Source organism: Octopus bimaculoides, chromosome Z, assembly GCF_046866305.1.
Source record: "Octopus bimaculoides isolate indiv1 chromosome Z, ASM4686630v1, whole genome shotgun sequence".
Lineage (NCBI taxonomy): Eukaryota > Metazoa > Mollusca > Cephalopoda > Octopoda > Octopodidae > Octopus > Octopus bimaculoides.
The window spans coordinates 9,044,864-9,065,310 of record NC_142944.1 but is presented as its reverse complement, the minus strand read 5'-3'; the positions used below and the strand labels follow the sequence as shown (position 1 = coordinate 9,065,310).

General features: G+C 37.9%; 1 protein-coding gene across 3 annotated transcripts in view; it reads right to left on the bottom strand.

Moving 5' to 3' along the window:
- LOC106870605 (centrosomal protein of 104 kDa) overlaps positions 1 to 20,447 on the bottom strand; it is a 298,564-nt gene that overhangs the window by 182,132 nt on the left and 95,985 nt on the right. For all 3 annotated transcript variants that reach the window (XR_016244818.1, XM_052973736.2, XM_052973738.2), the window contains exons 7-8: positions 19,350 to 19,411; positions 14,380 to 14,489 (exon numbers count right to left, since the gene is read on the bottom strand). Coding sequence is in view for 2 of the 3 variants with exons in the window: in XM_052973736.2 (XP_052829696.1) it covers positions 14,380 to 14,489; positions 19,350 to 19,411 (172 nt within the window). In the remaining variant the exon portion in view is untranslated. The remainder of the gene's footprint in view (positions 1 to 14,379; positions 14,490 to 19,349; positions 19,412 to 20,447) is intronic.

The window sequence follows — 20,447 nt, the reverse complement described above, 5'->3', positions numbered from 1 at the left end:
CCATCATCATCGTCATCATCATCACCATCATCATCAACATCATCACTGCCACCACCATCACCTCTATCCTCATCAGCACCATCATCATTTTACGACGCTAAACCAACTTAGGGTTATTTAACAAATCAATATAAATTGTTGAAGCACATATCTTTTTTTTTTTTCTGCATCATGATTTTCTTAACATGAATCATTGAACCATGTATAGTTTATTGAGGAATCCATTCATTAATTTCAGAGACTTGGTTTTCTAAGCATTAAATAAATGACAACGCTAAAATCCCTTTTCATTGATGTCGAAACATTAACAGTCTATCTTAATTTCAAGCAACATTTCCACATGATCCAATACCTGTTAAGGTGAAATGATACAATGTAATATTCTGTTGCTGTGTTTTGTACGGCCAACCCAACTCTTGAATGCTTCTAGTTAAGTCTCATTGTTTGCAGAAACTCCCTTTCCTCTTTCAGGTAAATTGGAGTTCCCTTTCCTCCTTTAAGCAATAAAAGACAATAATTAGTAGCAACATTAATTAGAAGCAATATTAATACCAACAGGTATAGTCACAGGTGTGACTGTGTGGTAAGTAGCTTGCTTACCAACCACATGGTTCTGGGTTCAGTCCCACTGCGTGGCACCTTGGGCAAGTATCTTCTACTATAGCCTTGGGCCAACCAAGCCTTCTGAGTGGATTTGGTAGATGGAAACTGAAAGAAGCCCATCGTATATAGATATGTATATGTGTGTGTCTGTGTTTGTCCCCCCCCCTCCCAACATCACATGGCAACTGATGTTGGTGTATTTACGTCCCTAAAACTTAGCAGTTCGGCAAAGAGACTGGTAGAATAAGTACTAGGCTTACAAAGAATTAAGTTCTGGAGTCGATTTGTTCGACTAAACATGGTGCTCCAGCATGGCCACAGTCAATTGACTAAAACAAATAAAAGAAAAAAGAAAGGTAATATTTATCCCCCCACCCTTGAAAGTGCACTTTATGTTAAAAAGCAGGATACTGTCATAGTTATCATGAGAGAACCTTTCATGTGGACCTGTGATGCATATAAGCACTTGTGTTTATATTGCTAGCAGGAGACAATCATCTGCTATCACCACGAGAACTGCCAGATGATGTGATTTCAGCCTTCTTTGGCCTCGTCAATGGTAGATGTCTGTGCTTAGAGATGGCAGTGATTCCTCCATCTACAATATATATAGAATCTCAGTGTCCATTCAGGCACTGGCATCACAAATAGCCAATAAACTTATTAAAAAATAATTAATAATTAATAATTAATAATTAATAATATAAGCGTAGGAGTGGCTGTGTGGTAAGTAGCTTGCTTACCAACTACATGGTTCCGGGTTCATTCCCACTGCGTGGCACTTTGGGCAAGTGTCTTCTACTATAGCCTCGAGCCGACCAAAGCCTTGTGAGTGGACTTGGCAGACGGAAACTGAAAGAAGCCCGTCGTATATATGTATATGCATATATATCTATGTATGTGTGTGTGTGCTTGTGTGTCTGTGTTTGTCCCCCCAACATCGCTTGACAACTGATGTTGGTGTGTTTACGTCCCTGTAACTTAGCGATTCGGCAAAAAGAGACCGATAGAATAAGTACTAGGCTTACAAAGAATAAGTCCTGGGGTCGATTTGCTCGTCTAAAGGCGGTGCTCCAGCCTGGCCACAGTCAAATGACTGAAACAAGTAAAAGAGTAAAAGAGTAATGACAGAAGTTGTATTAATATCAAAAGAGAGAATATTTATCCCCACTTATAAATGGATGTTGTGCTGGACTACAGAATTCTGCAATATTTATCATGAAAGAACTTTTTGTATGAACCGCTGGTGCATATAAGCGCTCTTGTTTATATTAGTAACGGGAGGTAATCATCTGCTACTGTTGCCGGAACTACCAGATCATGTGATTTCAACCTTTCTTGGCCTTGTCAATGGTAGGAACCCGTGACTAAAGACAGCAGTGAGTCCCATAAGAGCAATATATACAGAATGACAGAACCTAAACAAGCAATGGTGTCACAAACAGCCAATGGGCTTATCAAGAAATAATTGTTAGTGATTTATCCCCACCACATAAAAGTGGATTTTGGGTTAGAATACAGAATATTGTGATAGTTGCCATGACAAAACTTCTCATAAGGTTTTGTGGTGCATATAGACACTCTTCTTCATATTGGTAACGGGAGGTAGTCATCCATTATTGTTGCCAGCACTACCAAATTACATGATTCTAGCCTTCCTTGGCCTTCTCAATGGTAGATACCCAACTGCTGGAAATAGCAACAACAGTTCCGTTAATGATATACATAGAATCTCAGTATCTATTCAGGCACTGGTGTCACAAACAGCCTGTGGGATTATTAAAGAATAATTAATAGTGACAGAAGCAGTATTAATATTATTGCCAGAACTACCAGATCATGTGATTTCAGCCTCCCTTGGCCTCGTCAATGGTAAATGCCCACAGCTAGAGAGAGTAGTGATTCCTTCATCAGTGATATATAATCTCTGTGTCTATTCAAGCACAGGTGTTTTAAATAGCCAACGACCTTATTAAAAAATAATTGATAGCATCAGAAGCAGTACTAATACCAAAAGGTGATTATTGTACCACAAAACCTCACGAGAGGTTCACTCAAGGTAAATAATGCAGTATTCTGTGTTCTTACACAACATACACAATATAAAAGAAATAACCTACGAAAGACATTCAAAAGAAATTTTTTATTGTTAAAATACATAACACATATTCTGTGGATTTGAACTTAAGAACTCTAAGTTGCTGATTCGGATTTGAACTTAAGAACTCTAAGTTGCTGATTCAATACTTTATTCTCTCAGCCATTCTATTTCTACCTAAGCTAGGGTAAATGCAATGTTTGGTTTGTTTTTGAAGGGTCTAAGCTTTGATTAGAAACTATTAGTTGAATAATTTTTTGGTAAATGTTCTTGTAAATATTTTATGCATCTGGAAAGTGTCTTGTAAAATAGATGAAATGTACAAGAGGTTTCAATGTTTCAAATAATAGACAGACATTCTTTTTTGATTATTTCCAACTACTGGTTAAACGGTTTTCCTGTGATTCCTGTAAATGTTGCCTGATTCTGAAAGATGCTCTGCAAATCACACAAAGTATAATGGAAAATTCCATTGATCCACGCATTTTCTCTGCCCACTATTCTTAGGGAATGTTGTTATGGTGGAGTCCTCGGGTACTTCCACCAAATGGTCCTATCAGAAGATACCATCATTACATTTTCCACTCCCAATTACTAACAACTGTTCCTTCCTGGACCGACTTTGAGCTCCTGGAACATGCATCCTTTGTACTTCTACCCCGTGCCTCCCAGAACAAGTTACAGACTCATTCATAGCTGTACTGGCATTGGTTAGAAACTGCAATATATTTTTCAGCTGAGCCCCTCCACCTAAGTTCTGAACACACTGCTCATTAACCTGTGCAACAGACGATGCAGTATGGTCATTCTTTCAAACCCTTTTTATATTACTGCTTTCTGGTGGTCATCTTTGCTCCAGGGGTCAAGCTGGTAATATGTACCGGACATGCAAACAAAGAGATTTATGGTTTCAAGTAATGGATAGAAGAAATACTACATATACCATATTTTAACGTATATAAGGAACCCCCTAATTTTTTTTTTTTGGGGGGGGGCTTAAAATTTGGAAAAAAGGTTTTGTAAGGGGTTATATTATCCATATATAAGAAACTCCCACATTTCTTGAACCTCATTTTTGACATAAAAGGAGTTTTTATACATGTTAAAATACACTAATTATATATAATTTGCACATTTTGTTCCAGGTATTTAAGCCTAAATATTGGTTTCAAATTTTAGCTCAAGGCCAGCAATTTTGGGGGAGGGAGATAATCGATTACATCAACCCCAGTACTCAACTGGTACTTATTTTATCAACCCCAAAAGTATGGAAGGCAAAGTCGACCTCAGCAGAACGTAAAACTGGATGAAATGTTGCTAAAGGTTTTACCCAGCATGCCAATGGTCTTCCATCTCACCACCTTGATTTAAGCCTAAATATTACTAATTTACATTATGCAGCATTATACATATGAGTTGAATGTAAACTAATTTCCTTAACTTCTTTTTCCCAGCCAATCAGCTGCATTACCATTGTAGGTATTTGAACCCCAACTGCAAAGACATTCAGTTAAGCATCACAAGTGAACCACCACAGTTTCATGTGGTTGACCTATAAATCAACCGATCAGCATGAATGCATGAAGTTGTGGCATGACAAGGACTCTTAGATGATCCAAACTTCACTCCATTTTTTACCTTATAAAATCCATTTGGTGCCCAACTCAACCAGTTGGCCTTGAGCGTTCGCACAGAATACCTTGGGCGTTCGCACAGAATACCTTGGGCGCTAATGGAAGGTAGACTGTTAAAACCAAACCACTTCAGGCACTCGGAACAAATCATCTCAAACAAGAAACTGAAATATATGGTGCTGGACATACAGGGAATCAGGAAACTGTCAGTGTTGATAGACTTAAGAAAGCTTCTGTCAAATCAATACCCCTACCACAACATTGGTGATCAATCTCCCTCGCAATACCATATTCTGGATTGTCTGACCAGAAGTAAATCAGTTATATCTTCTTGTCCAGGTTAATTGATGTGTAGTGAAAAGTTAAGCTCATTATATAAACGTTACATTTTTCTATGATAGTAGCAATATATTAAATGTTTGACAGAAATGGCAAACACATTTCTCATGGAATTACTGCTGTCAACCTTCAGTACATAAAGCCAGAATGTAATGCCTTCCATTATGGAAAATATTGCTTTAATTATTCAAAGTGAAGGTTACGTTAATAAATAATCAATAAGGATGATATATAAATACAGTCATTATTTCTATTTCTAAATTAATGTAATTATTATAATGAACCATCTCTCCATATGTTTCTATTGAATGACTGAACAAAAGTATTTGATAATAAAAGTATTTAAACTAACGAATAATGTAAGGGTTTCCGTTCTGTTTTGTGTCTTTTAAATCCTTCTGCACTGGTTGACTTTTCATTGGCTGACTTGACAATAGATGCACTTCTAACGATTTTTCTATATTTTATAGTTTACAACAGCAAAGTTCAAAGGTCATATTCTAATTTGCATATTATCATTCATCTTTTACTTGTTTCTGTCATTGGACTGCAGCCATATTGGAAGGTTTTTAACCAACTAAATTGAAGGGTTTTTAGTCGACTAAATTGAATGGGTTTTAGTCGACTGAATTGAAGGGGTTTTTAGTAAATCAAATTGAAGGGGTTTTAATCAGCCAGATCAAAGGGTTTTCTGGATTGAAATGTCAGTGTATATATATATATAATTATATATATATATATATATATATATATATATATATATATATATCTGTTTTATCCAATATCCAAAAATAAAAAAATGGAAAAAAAAAGAACAAGTAAAAAAAAAGAAAGAAAAACAAAAAAAAAGGCCATCTTTCATTTTGACTTGCAGAAATGTCATTGCTGTTCGTTAATTTCCATAAAATATTTTATTTATTTACTTTTGTTTTAAAATGAAAGAGAGGAATAAGTGAAAGATGAATGTGTGTATATCAAATGGACATGTGTGTGTGTATGAGAGAGAGAGAGTAAGTGAAGGGGTGTATTGTCATTTATATGTACATACATGATTACATATGCATACATCTTTTTATGTACATTATTTACATTTGACGGATATTTATCCTCATCTTGTTTGTTGTTAACACAATGTTTTGGCTGATATACCCTCAAGCCTTCATCAGGTGTCTTGGGGAAATTTCGAACCTGGGTTCTCATTCCTAAGGTATTTTTCAATGTTATTATTATTATTATTATTATTATTATTATTATTATTATTATTATCATTATTATTATTATTATTATTATCATTATTATTATTATTATTATTATTATTATTATTATTATTATTATTATTCAGGTCATTGCCTGGAATCAATGATGGCTGGAGGGTATATCAACCGAAACGTGTTAACAACAAGATGAGGACAAATATCCGTCAAATGTAAATAATGTACATAATTCCTCATCTCCGAAATATAGAACCATACATCTCTTTGTATGTATGTATGTGAGAGAGAGAAAGAGTGAAAGTGTGTGTTCTAATGTATGTGAATTTTTTTGCATGTATAAGTGGCACTCACTCTCTCTCTCTTTCTCACATACACGCACACAAACATACAAAAAAGATGTATGCATATGTATTTATGTATGTACGCATACATCACAACACACCCCTTCACTCACTCTCTCTCTCTCTCACACACACACACACACACGTCCATTTCATATTCATGTACATGCATCTTCCACTTTGAAACAAAAGTTAATAAATAAAACTTTTTTACGGAAATTAATGAACAAAACCAGCTGATCCAAATGAAAGTTCTGCAAGTCAAAACGAAGGATGACCAAGAGAAAAACAAAAGAAAAAAACATCAATCCAACACCAAGTGCTTCAACTGGTCATACACAACAAGGTTCAATAGAACTTACTGCAGGAAACCAACACATTCGCAGCATTACCACAGGCGATGGCAATGCTAAGACATTGGAAAAACCAAGCATCCTCATGGGCATCACTTGACACCTCGGTGAGGCAAGCTGCGAGCGATAAAAAGGATTTTGCAGTTAGCAGCCAGTCCCTGTAAATGTCTCAAGTGCCAGAGGCTGGAAGAGATAGTTTACTGACATCTTTTTTGTTTTTGTCTTGTTTTCATAACTTTTCTTTTATATTTTTGCCAAACTGTAAAACTTCTTGGAAAGACTTCTGCCCTCCCCCCCCCCCCCTCCATTTTCTCTCAAATTTGTTTATTTCTGTAATTTTGTTTTGCCCAAAATTTCTGTTTTCGGATACGGAGGTTCCAGAAAATTGCCAAAAATTAGCATTGTGAAATTTCCCCCCTCCCTTTTCCCCACCAACTTCTTCAATTTTGACTTTTTTCCCAACACTAACCCTAAAATCCTAAGCCTAACCCTATTCCAAACTCTAAATCCCTAACCCTAAAACCATAGCCATAAGTACAGAAATGTTTTGAAATTTTTGTCCAAATCATGATGTCCTTATTTTTCCGCATATTTAGAAAAAAAATTTTTTTAAATGCTTAAAAAAAAAATTTCACAAAGATTTTGGGAAATTTGTTTCAGAATCATAATCTCCATATTTTTCCGCATATTTTGAAAAAAAAAAATGGGAAAAAAGTTAAAAATGAAGGAAATGGGTGTGGGGGCGGTAATTTATAAATGTCGATTTTTGCCAATTTTTTTTCAGATTCGTATTCCCTGTAGGCGAAATGAGGGATTCATGTAAAAAAAAAAAAAAATTTTTAAAGGGTGGATTTTTTTGTGGGGACAGGCAGAAATCTTGCCAATTTCTTTCTGTGACATAAAAATTCAATCGAGAAAAACGACTGTTATGAACACTTACCTTATTTCTGGTGAGAATTACGTTAAGGGTACATGTTTCTGTGGAGTGTTCAGCCATTCGCACATTAATTTCACGAGCAGGCTGCTCCGTTGATTGAATCATCATCGTAACTGACGGAGTGCCAGTTAAGTAAAATTTAAGGTACAACTTTAATATAGAGGTCCCGACGTGTCCCCATATCGATATTAAAGGGATGTAATCTAGTTTTACCAAAACTACTGTAAATTCACATAAACAGTCCTTGTGTAACTCAAAATAGATATATTTGAAGTGACAGGTCTTGCTAACGATCTGCAGAATTTGATACATTTTTTTGAAAAGTCACAGAGTATTACGCACAAGAGATGGTAAATTTTCAGATTAACACCCGCACGAATTTTACTAGAGTGTTAGGATGGGAATTCCGTCCCTAACCCTAACCCTAACCTTAGCCCTAAAACCCTAACCCTAACACCCAAGTGAAAACCGTGCGGGTGTTAAACGGAAAATTTACCCAAGAGATTTTAGATGTACAGTATGTGGACGAATAATGACACTCATTGCTGATACATGCACAAAGAGATGGGCTAAAATATTGTCGTCCAAGTCAGAAGGAGTCAGTAAGGAGTGGAATTTTTTTTTTTTTTTTTGCATAGCAATGGGGCATATTGGGACTTCTTTATTTAAGTAGAACCAAATTAAATTTCATGGCACTCAGTTACAATGAGGAGATTCTGCTTCACAGAGTGTGACAAGGCTGGCCCTTTGAAATACGGGTACAGCTCACTTAAAATTGTTTTTCTCTGGTTTTTAAATATTAATTCCAAACTTTTGGGTTTTTTTTTTTCAATAGCAACCGATGTCTGTGAAGGACTAAGATGTCACTGTGGAAGACCCCTCGACTCCACAGGCTTTCATGGTTTGTCTTGATGCCTAAATGCTGGTCATTTTGCTTGTCACACCTAATCATTAAGCTGTTCCTGGCTCGGGTTGATATCCCCTCAGTTCTCAAGCAGGTGGGATAAACCAGAAGTGATAGGAAGAGACCAGACGGTCTTATTCCCTGGGTAAGAGATAGGTGCTTCATTTAGGACTCCTTTGCTTCCTCCCATATCTTGGATGCTGCAGTAAATGGGAGAATCACTGCTTTCATAGCCTAACAGAATGAATTCCTCAAATATCACGATTTGTGAATGAACTATCTCTTCTGGCCTGTAGTGTTTGAGGTGTTTGGAGAGGCTAGATCATTAACAGCAAAGTTCTTGTCATCATTGGCATCTTGCCTTATCGAAGTGCCCATGAGGGTGCTTGGTTATTCCAATGCCTTAGCCTCATCAACACTTGCAGTAATACTGTGAGCATGTTGGCTTGGTGACCAAGAAAAAAGTCATGGTAATAAGGTCACAATTTTGGCTAGGAAAAAAAAGTCACAGAAAAAAAAAAATGTCACAATTAATTTATGGTCGCCGGTAATAAAGTCACAATTAATTTATGGGATCCAGACAAAACCTCCCCGAACAAAACCCCTGTGACTTTATTACTGTGACTCTTTCCCTGTGACTTTTTTAAATCTGGATTTGTTGGCTTGTTTTAGTAGGTTCTGTTGAACTTTGTGGTGTGCGACCATTTAAGGCATTTGATACTGAATTGATGTTTTTTTTTCCTTTCTTCTTATTTTTCTTCCTCGTTTTTCTCTTTTATTCATCGTTCACTCATATTTGTGTTTCCTTTTCCTTCACTCATGTGTTATGTTTTTGGATACGGATTTTAATGCAAATTATTTATGTAACTAAGTAAAGGTACCTTTAATGTACGAAAATAATTCCAAATGTTTCAGAATATAATAAAATGACTAAAACTAATGAAAAACAGAAAATAAAACCCTTTCAGTGGAGGTTGCTGGCTTTTTTTTTTGTTTGTTTGTTTTTGTTTTGGTAGTAATGGTGGTGGTGGTGGTAGGGATGACGTTTAAAATACACAAATTAAATTTTTCTTTCTTCTAAAATTTGTTTCAGAATATAGAATAAAGGGGAAAAAAATTAATGATAATGGCTGTCATGGTGCAGGGGAGAAGGGACAGAACATAGAAAAAAAATTACAGATTAAATTTTTTATATATATAAAAGGCTTTTCTGCCATCATTTGGAAGTACGTGGTTCAAAAAAAAAAAGAAACTGAAAAATCCTGTCGAAAACATTGGTGATTCCATTTATGTGACTTAGTTATTCCAAAACTCCACCTCATGAAGTATTTTCTTGTTTATATTATATTTAAGCACTTGAATATAACAGTACAGAAAAATGTAGGATGTTATTGCCCTAAACAAGACCTATATTATCTCACTGCAAGCTTGATGGTTTCTCGTTTGACTGCTTCCAATTCCTAACTTCCATTTTCATTCTCATAATCCCACATGCCACTCATTTGGTCTTTTATTTGGTAACTGCTGAGTACGAAATTATGAACTCTAAAAATGTTGCTGACTTTTTTCTTTCCTCCTAAATATGTTAGATAACTATTTTTACCGGTTAGTACACTTTTTTGGAAACCTAATGGATCTTTTCCCTTTAAACGGCAGATCGAGAAATTAATTTTTTGTAACTAAACACTTTCAAACTTCAGCCACTGGTAGAATGTGTCATATAAAACATCTTTTACTCTTAGTGATGTTGAGAAAAGTTTATATTTATGCAGTTATTTCATGTTAATGTTGTCATATTTCAGTAATTTCAACCAATCAATGATGTGTATTCAACTGAATAAAATTACTGCTGTTGTTTGTCAACAACAACTATCGGCGGTGTATATTTCGTTTGTCACTGTTATTTATGACATCGTTCGTGCGTTTGTACTGGTTTTAGCTTTAGGGGGTTAGGGTTAGGGTTCGAGTATCAGAGTTAGGGTTAGGGTTTTAGGGTTAGGGATAGGGTTTTAGAGTTAGGGTTAGGGTTGGGGTTTTGGGGTTAGGGTTAAGGGGTTAGGGTTAGGGTTGAGGTGTTAGGGTTAGGGTTGGGATTTTAGGGTTAAAGTTGCGGAAAAATGTGAAAAATGAAGAAATTGGAGGGAGATGGGGAGGGGGGCAAAAATGTCTTTCCGAAAATAGTAGCTGAAAAACAGGAAAAAAAAAGCTAAAGGCAGTAGAAATGCACGAACGATTGTGGTGGTGCCATGAAGTAAACATGCTTGAGATACATTTGTTTATTCATACAAATGTAACTGAGATGAAATATGTCATGAGTAACAGTGACAAACGAAATATACACCGCCGGAAGTTGTTGTTGACAAACAACAGCAGTAATTGTTTTCACCTTAATAAACGTCTGATTGGTTGAAATTACCGAAATACAACAACTTTAGCACGAAATAACTTCAAAAATATAAACTTTTCTCAACAACACTAAGAATAAAAGATATTTTATATGACACATTCTACCAGTGTCGAAAGTTTGAAAGTGTTTGGTTAAAAAAAATTAACTTCTTGATCTGCCATTCAAAGGGAAGAGACCCAACTTTCGTCACCCTCTTTCTCCCCACCCACCTTCATCATAGTAATGCTAGACTTACATACGACCTTCCTCTCTCTCTCTTTCCTTTTTTCCTCCCCTCCCACTATTCCAGCCCTTTATTTCTATAACTAGTTGGCCATACACGTTTGAGGAGTTGATTAAACGGTAGTTTAGGTGAGCATTTGCATCTAATATCTGCTTGTGTAACTGTTATTCCTGCTGGCAAATACCTCATCATCATCGTTTAATGTCTGCCTTCCATTCTGGCAAATGCCTGTGCAAATCTTCTCCTTTCCACGTGCTAAATGCCATTCCACATTTCCTTGTTCACTCTTTCGACCCCCATCTGCATCATTAGAGTTGGCACAATCAGTTCTGACCCATTGGAATGTAAGTCTAGTGAGATTGTTGAGATGTTAGAATGGAGGTGTGTAAATGTATGTAGCAGTCAAGAGTAAAAGTGGAGAGGAGTCTCAGCTAGGTTTCTCACAGGCAAACAACACATGTTTTCTTGGCAGGCATTAGTGACGAGGTATAGGATGTGGGCATAGGTTTAGCTGAGAAATTGGTGGTTAAGGAAATCAAGATAGTCAGAGTATACTGTAGTAGGATATTTATGCTTAGATTAGTTTTACAAAGTAGAACAGCAATTATTATTTCTGGCTATGGTCCTCAACCACGACTGCCAGACAAACAAATGGATCAGTTTTATGATATTCTTTTGCAAACTAATTTGATGATAAATGATGGTGACCTAATCTTTATGGCTGGTGATTTCAATGGGCATGACGGGCAGCATCCTGGTTCCTGAAACAAGGCTCTTGGAGTTTTGTGACACAAATTGCCTAATGATCTGCAACACTAACTTCGGGAAAGCAGCCAGTCACCTGATCCCCTATCAATCTGGTGGCCACATGAGCTAAATTGACTATGTTCTTTAAAGGAGCACTCCGTCAGTTACGACGACGAGGGTCCCAGCTGATACGATCAACAGAACAGCCTGCTCGTGAAATTAATGTGCAAGTGACTGAGCAATCCACAGACACGTATACCCTTAACGTAGTTCTCAGGGAGACTCAGCGTGACACAGAGTGTAACAAGGCCAGCCCTTTGAAATACAGGTACTACTCATTTTTGCCAGATGAGTGGAGTGGAGCAACGTGAAATAAAGTGTCTTGCTCAAGACGCTGGGAATTGAACTCACAACCTTACGATCGTGAGCCAAATGCCCTAACCACTAAGCCATGCACTTTACTAGCAAACAGGATAGATAGTTGCTCTTAGATGCAAAGACCTTGACAACATAGGTTAGTCATTACTAACCTCTATTTTAGGTTAAAAGGACTCTAAGTAACAAACTAAGGAAGATATGGAAGCTTAACGGTCCTTTGAATAGTCAGAGATTTAGATACAACCTAACTGAAGCATTTGACAAGAAAGAGGAGATAGAAACATATAACATAGAAGACAACTTTGGGAAGTTCCTTTGGGATAACCTACTAAGGATCACAGCCCAAATTTGTGGCTGGGGCAAAGTTCCAGCCAGACCTAAGGTGACATGATGGTAGAACAATGAAGTGAACAAGCAATAAGAACAAAGAAACAGGTATGAAAGGACCAGTAGTGTGGAAGTAGAAAAAAACTATACCAGATAGCTAGAAGGGAAGCTAGCTGGTGGGTATACTTAGCCAAGGGAAAAGCAGAGAGGAAGAAGTTTACCAATGTTCTGCAGTGTGAGGACTTGAGATGTGAAGTTTTCTGGATTACAAGATAGTATATCAGAGAAAATCATGATGTTGTTGAAGTATGTTCAAATGAATGATGGTACATTTGCTGTGAGGGATTCTGTAAAGAAAGAGGCATGTAAATGTCACTATGAAAGGGTTACTAATTGTGGAGAACACATGGGAAGAGAACCCAACAGAGGAATCAGCCATCTGAGTTGACAGCTACATGATAGGTAAGGTAATTAAGGATATGAAGAGAGGAAAAACTCCTGTTCCATCTGGAATTATCACTGAGATGCTTAAAATATTTGGCATAGTGGGATATGACTTGCTCACCTGTATAACTAATCAGGTTATCCAGGAAGGGGTCATAACCAATGACTAGTGTTGTAGTATTATAGTCAACTACTAATAAGGTAAAGGAGATACCTTTAGGCAGAAGTAATTACAAAGGTATCAAATTGCTGACCCAGTCATGGGAGTTATATAGAAAGGGTTATTAGCTCAACTAATTAGGCAGAATGTTAACCAAGATAAGATGCTCTTTGATTTTGTTCCAGGGAGAAGCATTACCAATGCTTTCTTCCTGGTAACACAACTTCAGGAGAAGAATTCAGCCAAAAATAAACCATTGTATTTGGCATTTGTCGATATGGAGAAAGCATTTGACAGGGTCTCCCACTCCTTCATCTGGTGGTCACTACAGAAGTTAGGGATAGATGAGTGGTTAGTGAGAGGTGTGGAAGCCATGTACAGGGATGCTGTTAGTAGAGTAAAGGTCAGCAATGTGTGTAGCAAAGAAATTTCAGGTGTGGAAGTAAAAACTTGGAATCAACGGGCATTAGAGTTAATTTAGCAAAGACCAAAGTGCTAGAAAGCAGAAGAGCAAGAAAATTACTAATGGCCCTTTTTGATATGTAGAAAAGGTGTAGGTAGAAATTCCATACAGCATACCCAGTGCAAGCTTTGGACACATAAGAAGTGCTATGGAATCACAGGAAGATTAACAGAGAAAGTAGTATGGCAGATGTGCAGGGACAATAATGATGATAATGATGATATATGTGTGTGTGTGTGTGTGTGCAGGAGTGGCTGTGGGGTAAGCAGCTTGCTTACCACATGTTTCTGGGTTCAGTCCCACTGCATGGCACTTTGGGCAAGTGTCTTCTGCTATAGCCTCAGGCCGACCAAAGCCTTACGAGTGGATTTGGTAGACGGAAACTAAAAGGAGGCCATCATATATGTGTATATGTGTGTGTGTGTGTATTTGTCGCCCCAACATCGCTTGACAACTGATGCTGGTGTGTTTACATCCCTGTAACTCAGTGGTTTGGCATAGGCTTACAAAAAATAAGTCCTGGAAGTCAATTTGTTCGACTAAAGGTGGTGCTCCAACATGGCCACAGTCAAATGACTGAAACAAATAAAAAAATATACACATACATATACGACAGACTTCTTTCAAGTTCTGTCAACCAAATCCACTCACAAGGCTTTGGGCTGCATGGTACTGTAATAAAAGACACTTCCCTAAGGTGCCACAAAGTGGGATTGAACCAAAAAACACATGATTAGGAAGCAGACTTTTTAATTATGTGGCCAAATTTATATAATACGAAACAGATTTAAATAATTGATTACTCACGAAGAACAGCTTCTTGCTTCTTTTTTTCGAGTTTTCGAATGAGCTGAGCAACTCCTGGGTCTTGGTACATATCAAATGCCAAGTCATCCAATGGCGAAATATAATCTGGCCTGGCAAAAACAAACAACAACAACAAACAGCATAGTATCACTGAGCAACTATACACACACGCCAACACACATACATGTTTACATATGAGGAGCTATATATATATATATATATATATATATATATATCATCACCATCATCATCGTTTAACGTCTGCTTTCCATGCTAGCATGGGTTGGACGATTTGACTGAGGACTGGTGGACCAGATGGCTGTACTAGGCTCCAATATGATTTTGCAGAGTTTCTACAGCTGAATGCCCTTCCTAACGCCAACCACTCCGAGAGTGTAGTGGGTGCTTTTACATGCCACTGGCACGAAGGCCAGTCAAGCGGTACTGACAATGGCCACGCTCAAAATGGTGTATTTTACATGCCACCTGCACAGGAACCAGTCCAGTGGCACTGGCAACAATCTCGGTCAAATGTCTTTACACGTGCCACTGGCACAAGTGCCAGGAAGGCTACACTGGGCACAGGTGCCATCACGATTTTGCCTTCGCTTGCTTCAACAGGTCTTTGAAAGCAGAATTTCGTGTCCAATGAAGGAGATAACGTTAGCATGGGTACCAGCCATCGAATTTAGTTCGATTTCGATTTCACTTGCCTCAACAGGTCTTCACAAGTGGAGTTTAATGTCCAATAAAGGAAGGTACAAGTTTGAGGAGTGCTGAAAAGTTCCTCGCTTTTGGTAAAAGAAGATATAGGAGGATCAGCTAATTATGATTTTATTCAACCCTTTCTCTTTCTCTGATTCACACAGTTATTGCAACACTCCTTCAGAGTTTCTAAGCCCTGTAAAAAGAACTCAGAAGATTGGGCCTCCAACCAGGCTTTTCATGATACCCTTAAGGCCAGGAACTTTACAGCATTCCCTCATATGTATATACATATAGGTATAACATATATAAGGCATGTATTACGTAATCAATACAGCATTTTGATGAAACACGTGTATGCTCCATAAAGAATTGAATACCATAGTTTTTCTGTTAAGTTATTATTTCTATTATTTGGCTTATAATCACGCTTGGCTATCCTGAGGTTAATGCCCCACATCATACTACACTGGATACTGGAGGAAAGGGAAGAACTCACCATGCACTAATCTTTGGTTATGTGTCATGTTTTACAATACCTGTTTTTTTCTTGTACATATAATACATACATAAAAATATATATACATGCATACATACGAAGATACATACAAACATATGTATGTATGTAAGTACATACATACATACATACATATATACATACATACATATATACATACATGCATGCATATGCATGTACATACAGATATGCATACAAACATACATACATGCATACATACAACCATATATACATGCATGCATGCATACATATATGCATGCATATATACATACATATATACAAACATACATACAAACATATATACATACATACATACATACATGCATACATGCATACATACATACACACACATACATACATACATACAAACATATATACATGCATACATAAATACATACACACACATATACATACATGTATACATATATACAAATGTGTGGCCATGAACATATATACAGAGTGTTCTGGTTTAAATTTAACAATTGTTTATGTCACTTTATTTTTCAAGAACAACCTGATGTGTAGATGAACAGTCAACAGCATTGGAGAACATAAAGATCAAAGTTGTAGTTGAGAAAAAAATCAGCTTTGGAAGACTGGAAGTCCTCTGAATATTAGAAAGGGGTTACTTGTATCATGGTGTTTCATGCCAGGTAACAAAATGCCAACATCGTGTCCGCTGTTCAATGTTCTGTGAATATTGTAAAGCACTAAGAGATGAAATGGACGTCATGAAAACAAGTTACCCCAAACTGTGATGGTCTTTGGGTGTGTCTCCAGTGAGAGTAATGTCATGCTGCTCCACATCTTTGAACAGGGACTTAGATGTGAAGCTGATGAACACTGTTCAAACCCTGGCTGGAGAGGGTTGCTGCTGGAGAGCCATATGCATGGTAGCAGGGTTCAGCTCCTTGTCATACTTCCAGAAACAGGTCAGAAGTGGTTACCAGAGAATTTCTATGACTTCACCAGCCCCAATTTCTGGCCTCTTAATTCCCCTGATTATAATCCCATGGATTATTATATGTGGGGGGTACCACTTGAGAAAGACACCAACTGCTCTGCTTGCTACACCAAGGCTGAACTGGTGGTCAAGATCAAGGAGGCCTCTAATGATCTTCCTGGGTTTACAGTGAGGAACACATGCACCAGGTTCTAGAATCACCTTGAGGTTGAGGTAGAAGCTGAGGGTGGTGGTTACTTTCACTAAACTGTTATCTCTCAGTTATAATCTAATTTCATATTTTTTGATTTTTTAAAAATACTTTTATTTTAGGATGGGATATTGTGTTTTTTATTTTTTTTTTCCTTTTAGGCAAACTGTCAAATTTAACCTAAACATCTTGTACATATGCACACATACACATGCACACATACATACACGTGCACACACACACATTACCATTGTCATTGTTATACTTAGTCATTGTTATACTGATAACCCGTTGTTAGGACTCAATATAAACACAAAAGTTATTAATTGATTTGATGTTGGCTGGATTGATTATTGATATGTGTTTATTGTCAAAACTGTGTCAGCATTTGACAAACACTAGATATCTTCAATCTGCTTATTTACTAACCAGAAGTAATATACCCTTAACGACAGTTGTACCTGTTGAGACACAACTAAAGTTTTATCGTGTTTTGTTTTTGTTTCCTCCTACCTGAATTAAGGCTGTTTTACTTGAAACAGTATTTTATATGTTACTCCAGAGTGTACAAAATTGTTGAAATTTATGAACTTTGCATTGTGATGAGTGGTGTACTGCAGCATCTGACGGTCTGGTCAATAATGGGATACTGTGATGAACTTTACTGAGGATAAATGGATTAAGGTGAATTGAGATATCGTTTAGTCTGAGTTGTAAATTAATATTCGACGTGTAAACATAGAATGATGAAAATCCATACATTAGATAAAGATTATTGGAGAAATGTATGGTGTTGGCATGGGATGTGAGATTATGAGGCATGATGTGCAAGCATCAGAGAGGACAAGACTGAGGTTGATAAGATCCAGCTGCAGCACTGGATTAACCATTAAGCAAAATAAGCATGTCCTCAGGGAATCAAGAGATAGTTGGTGGTGGTAGTGGGAGGCCACCACAGAAATGGTAAATGGTTTATGGGACAAAAGAAATCACTTTAAACTTGCTGAAATAATATTTGAAGTGGTTTATATAACCATAAGATATAATTTCGATGTGTTCATAGTGTTATAGCAAGGATCAGATCAAAGACTTTGTGATTAAAAAAAAAAAGGAAGAGAAAAAACATTTCAAATATAAATAAAGTGGAAGTTTACAAAAATAAACATTATATTCCATCTTTTTGTCTAGTTTTATTTCATTTTGAAAATTAAACATTTATTTTATGGTTTATTATTCTCTATATTTTGAATTACATCTACTTATAGGGACACCAAAATCTTTTCAGTGCATAGGGCTTCCATGGGTCTTAATCCAGCCCTGACCAGCTACAAAGACCCATCTGTCTCAGCAGAATTGGGATTCTGTCAAACGTTCTCCACTCAACTCATCTTCTAAAACAGATTCTTCTGTCAATCTCCTTTGACACCTTAATTCTTTCCTTCACTCACCCCCACCCACCCCCCACATCACTGAACTGAAATTTTCTATATCCAACTCATTCCTTGACTCTAATCATCTGCGAGCCCACCCTCCCGCCCTAACATACTTACCAACCCACCCACCCACCATTTATTCTTCTATTTTTATTCTCTTTTTCATATTCATCTTAAACTATGACCTCACATATCCCTCTCCCTCTCTTTCTCTCCCTCTCTCTCTCTCTCTCTCTCTCTCGCTCTCTCTCTCTCTCCTCCCAGCCATGTGGTTGGTAAACAAGCTTCTTACCACACTGCCACGCCTGCGCCTATGCAGACATTTGTCAACTAGCAACACAGACGTTTTTGTCTGTCGCCGCCGTTAATAATATCTTATATATTTATTTATTAATCGATATATTGTGTGAACATTTAAATGGGTATGTGAACTTGTATACCATGGAGAAATTATAGGTTGATGTGTTGAGTGAAAAGAGGAAAAAAATAACACACTCTGGTTAACGAATCAGACAACAGCAACAACAACATGGGGTGGAGTAGGGGTGAGGAGGGAAGAGAAGGAGAAGAAGGAGGATAGGAGCAGGAGCAGGAGGAGCAGGAGGAGGTGGAGCAGCAGAAAAGAGAAGAATTGGCTGGAGGAGGAGGAGGAGAAGGAGATGGAGGAGGAGGAGGGGGAGGGGAGGAGGAGGAGGAGGGAGGGGAGGAGGGGAGGAGGGGAGGAGGAGGGGAGGAGGAGGGGAGGAGGAGGGGAGGAGGGGAGGAGGAGGGGAGGAGGAGGGGAGGGGGAGGGGGAGCTGGGGAGGGGGAGGGGGGAGGAGGGGAGGGGAGGGGGGGCAGCAGCAGCAGCAGTAAGGAGAAGAATTAGGAGGAGGAGGAGGAGGAGGAGGAGGAGCAGGAGCAGGAGAAGTAGGAGGAGGAGGAAGAAGGAGAAGAATTAGGAGGAGGAGGACTAGGAGAAGGAGAAAAAGAATTAGGAGGAGGAGGACTAGGAGAAGAAGGAGAAGAAGGAGAAGAAGAAGAAGAAAAAGAAGAAGAAAAAGAAAAAGAAGAGGAAAAAGAAGAAGATGAAGAAGAAGAAGAAGAACAACAACAACAACAATAACAGCAACAAACAGCAACAAACAGCAACAATGAAAACACAAGTAAAACAACAAGTACCTATTAAATCCAGCCAAAGGAGATTCTTTGTCTTGGCTTTGGGTTTCTTCCGGATCCATTACCTAAAGATGGAGAATAATTATAATTAGAATCTTTGAAATCAAAATTCTCCGATTTCCTTGTTCCAAACTTCCATTAAGATCTTTATTTGTCCTAACACTGGAAATTCTAAGTTCTATAGAATCTTCATAGAAGGAATTCTAAACTCTGTCATATATTCATATATGTTAGAATTACATTGGATGGTCTGAACCAGCATTTCTCAGCCATTTTTTTTTTTTTGTTACATATCCTAAATAACTAAACATATGACACAGGTGTGGCTGTATGATAAGAAGCTTGCTTCTCAATTACATGGTCCCGGGTTCAGTCCCACTGTGTGGTACCCTGCGCAAGTGTCTGCTACTATAGCCTCAGGTCAACCAAAGCCTTGTGATTGGATTTGTAGACAGAAACTGAAATGAAGCCTGTTGTGAGTGTGTGAGTGTGTGTTTGTGTGTGTGTGTGTGTGTGTGTGTGTGTGTGTGGTTGGCATTAGGAAGTGCATCCAGCTGTAAAAACCTCGCCAGCACAGATTGGAGCCTGGTGCAATCTACTGGTTTGCCAGTCCACAGTCAAACCATCCAACCCATGCCAGCATGGAAGGCGGACATTAAACGATGATGATGATGATATATATATATATGATTGTGTAGAAAGAAACTTGCTACCCGATCACATGCTTCCAGGATCAGTTTCACTGTGTGGCACCTTGGGCAAGTGTCTTCTACTATAGCTTCAAGCTGACCAAAGCCTTGTGAGTGGATTTGGTAGACAAAAATTGAAAGAAGCCCATCTTACACCCTAGTGTCATGGAAATGGCACCCGTGCCAGTGGCACATCAAAGCACCCATTACACTCTCGGAGTGGTTGGTGTTAGGAAGAGCATCCAGCTGTAGGAAGCATGCCAAATCAGACTGGAGTCTGGTGCAGCTTTCCAGCTTACCAGCCCTGGTCAAACTGTCCAACCCATGCCAACATGGACAAAGGATGTTAGATGATGATGAGGAGGAGGACGATATGTGTGTGTGTCCATCACCACTTGACAACTGCTGTTGG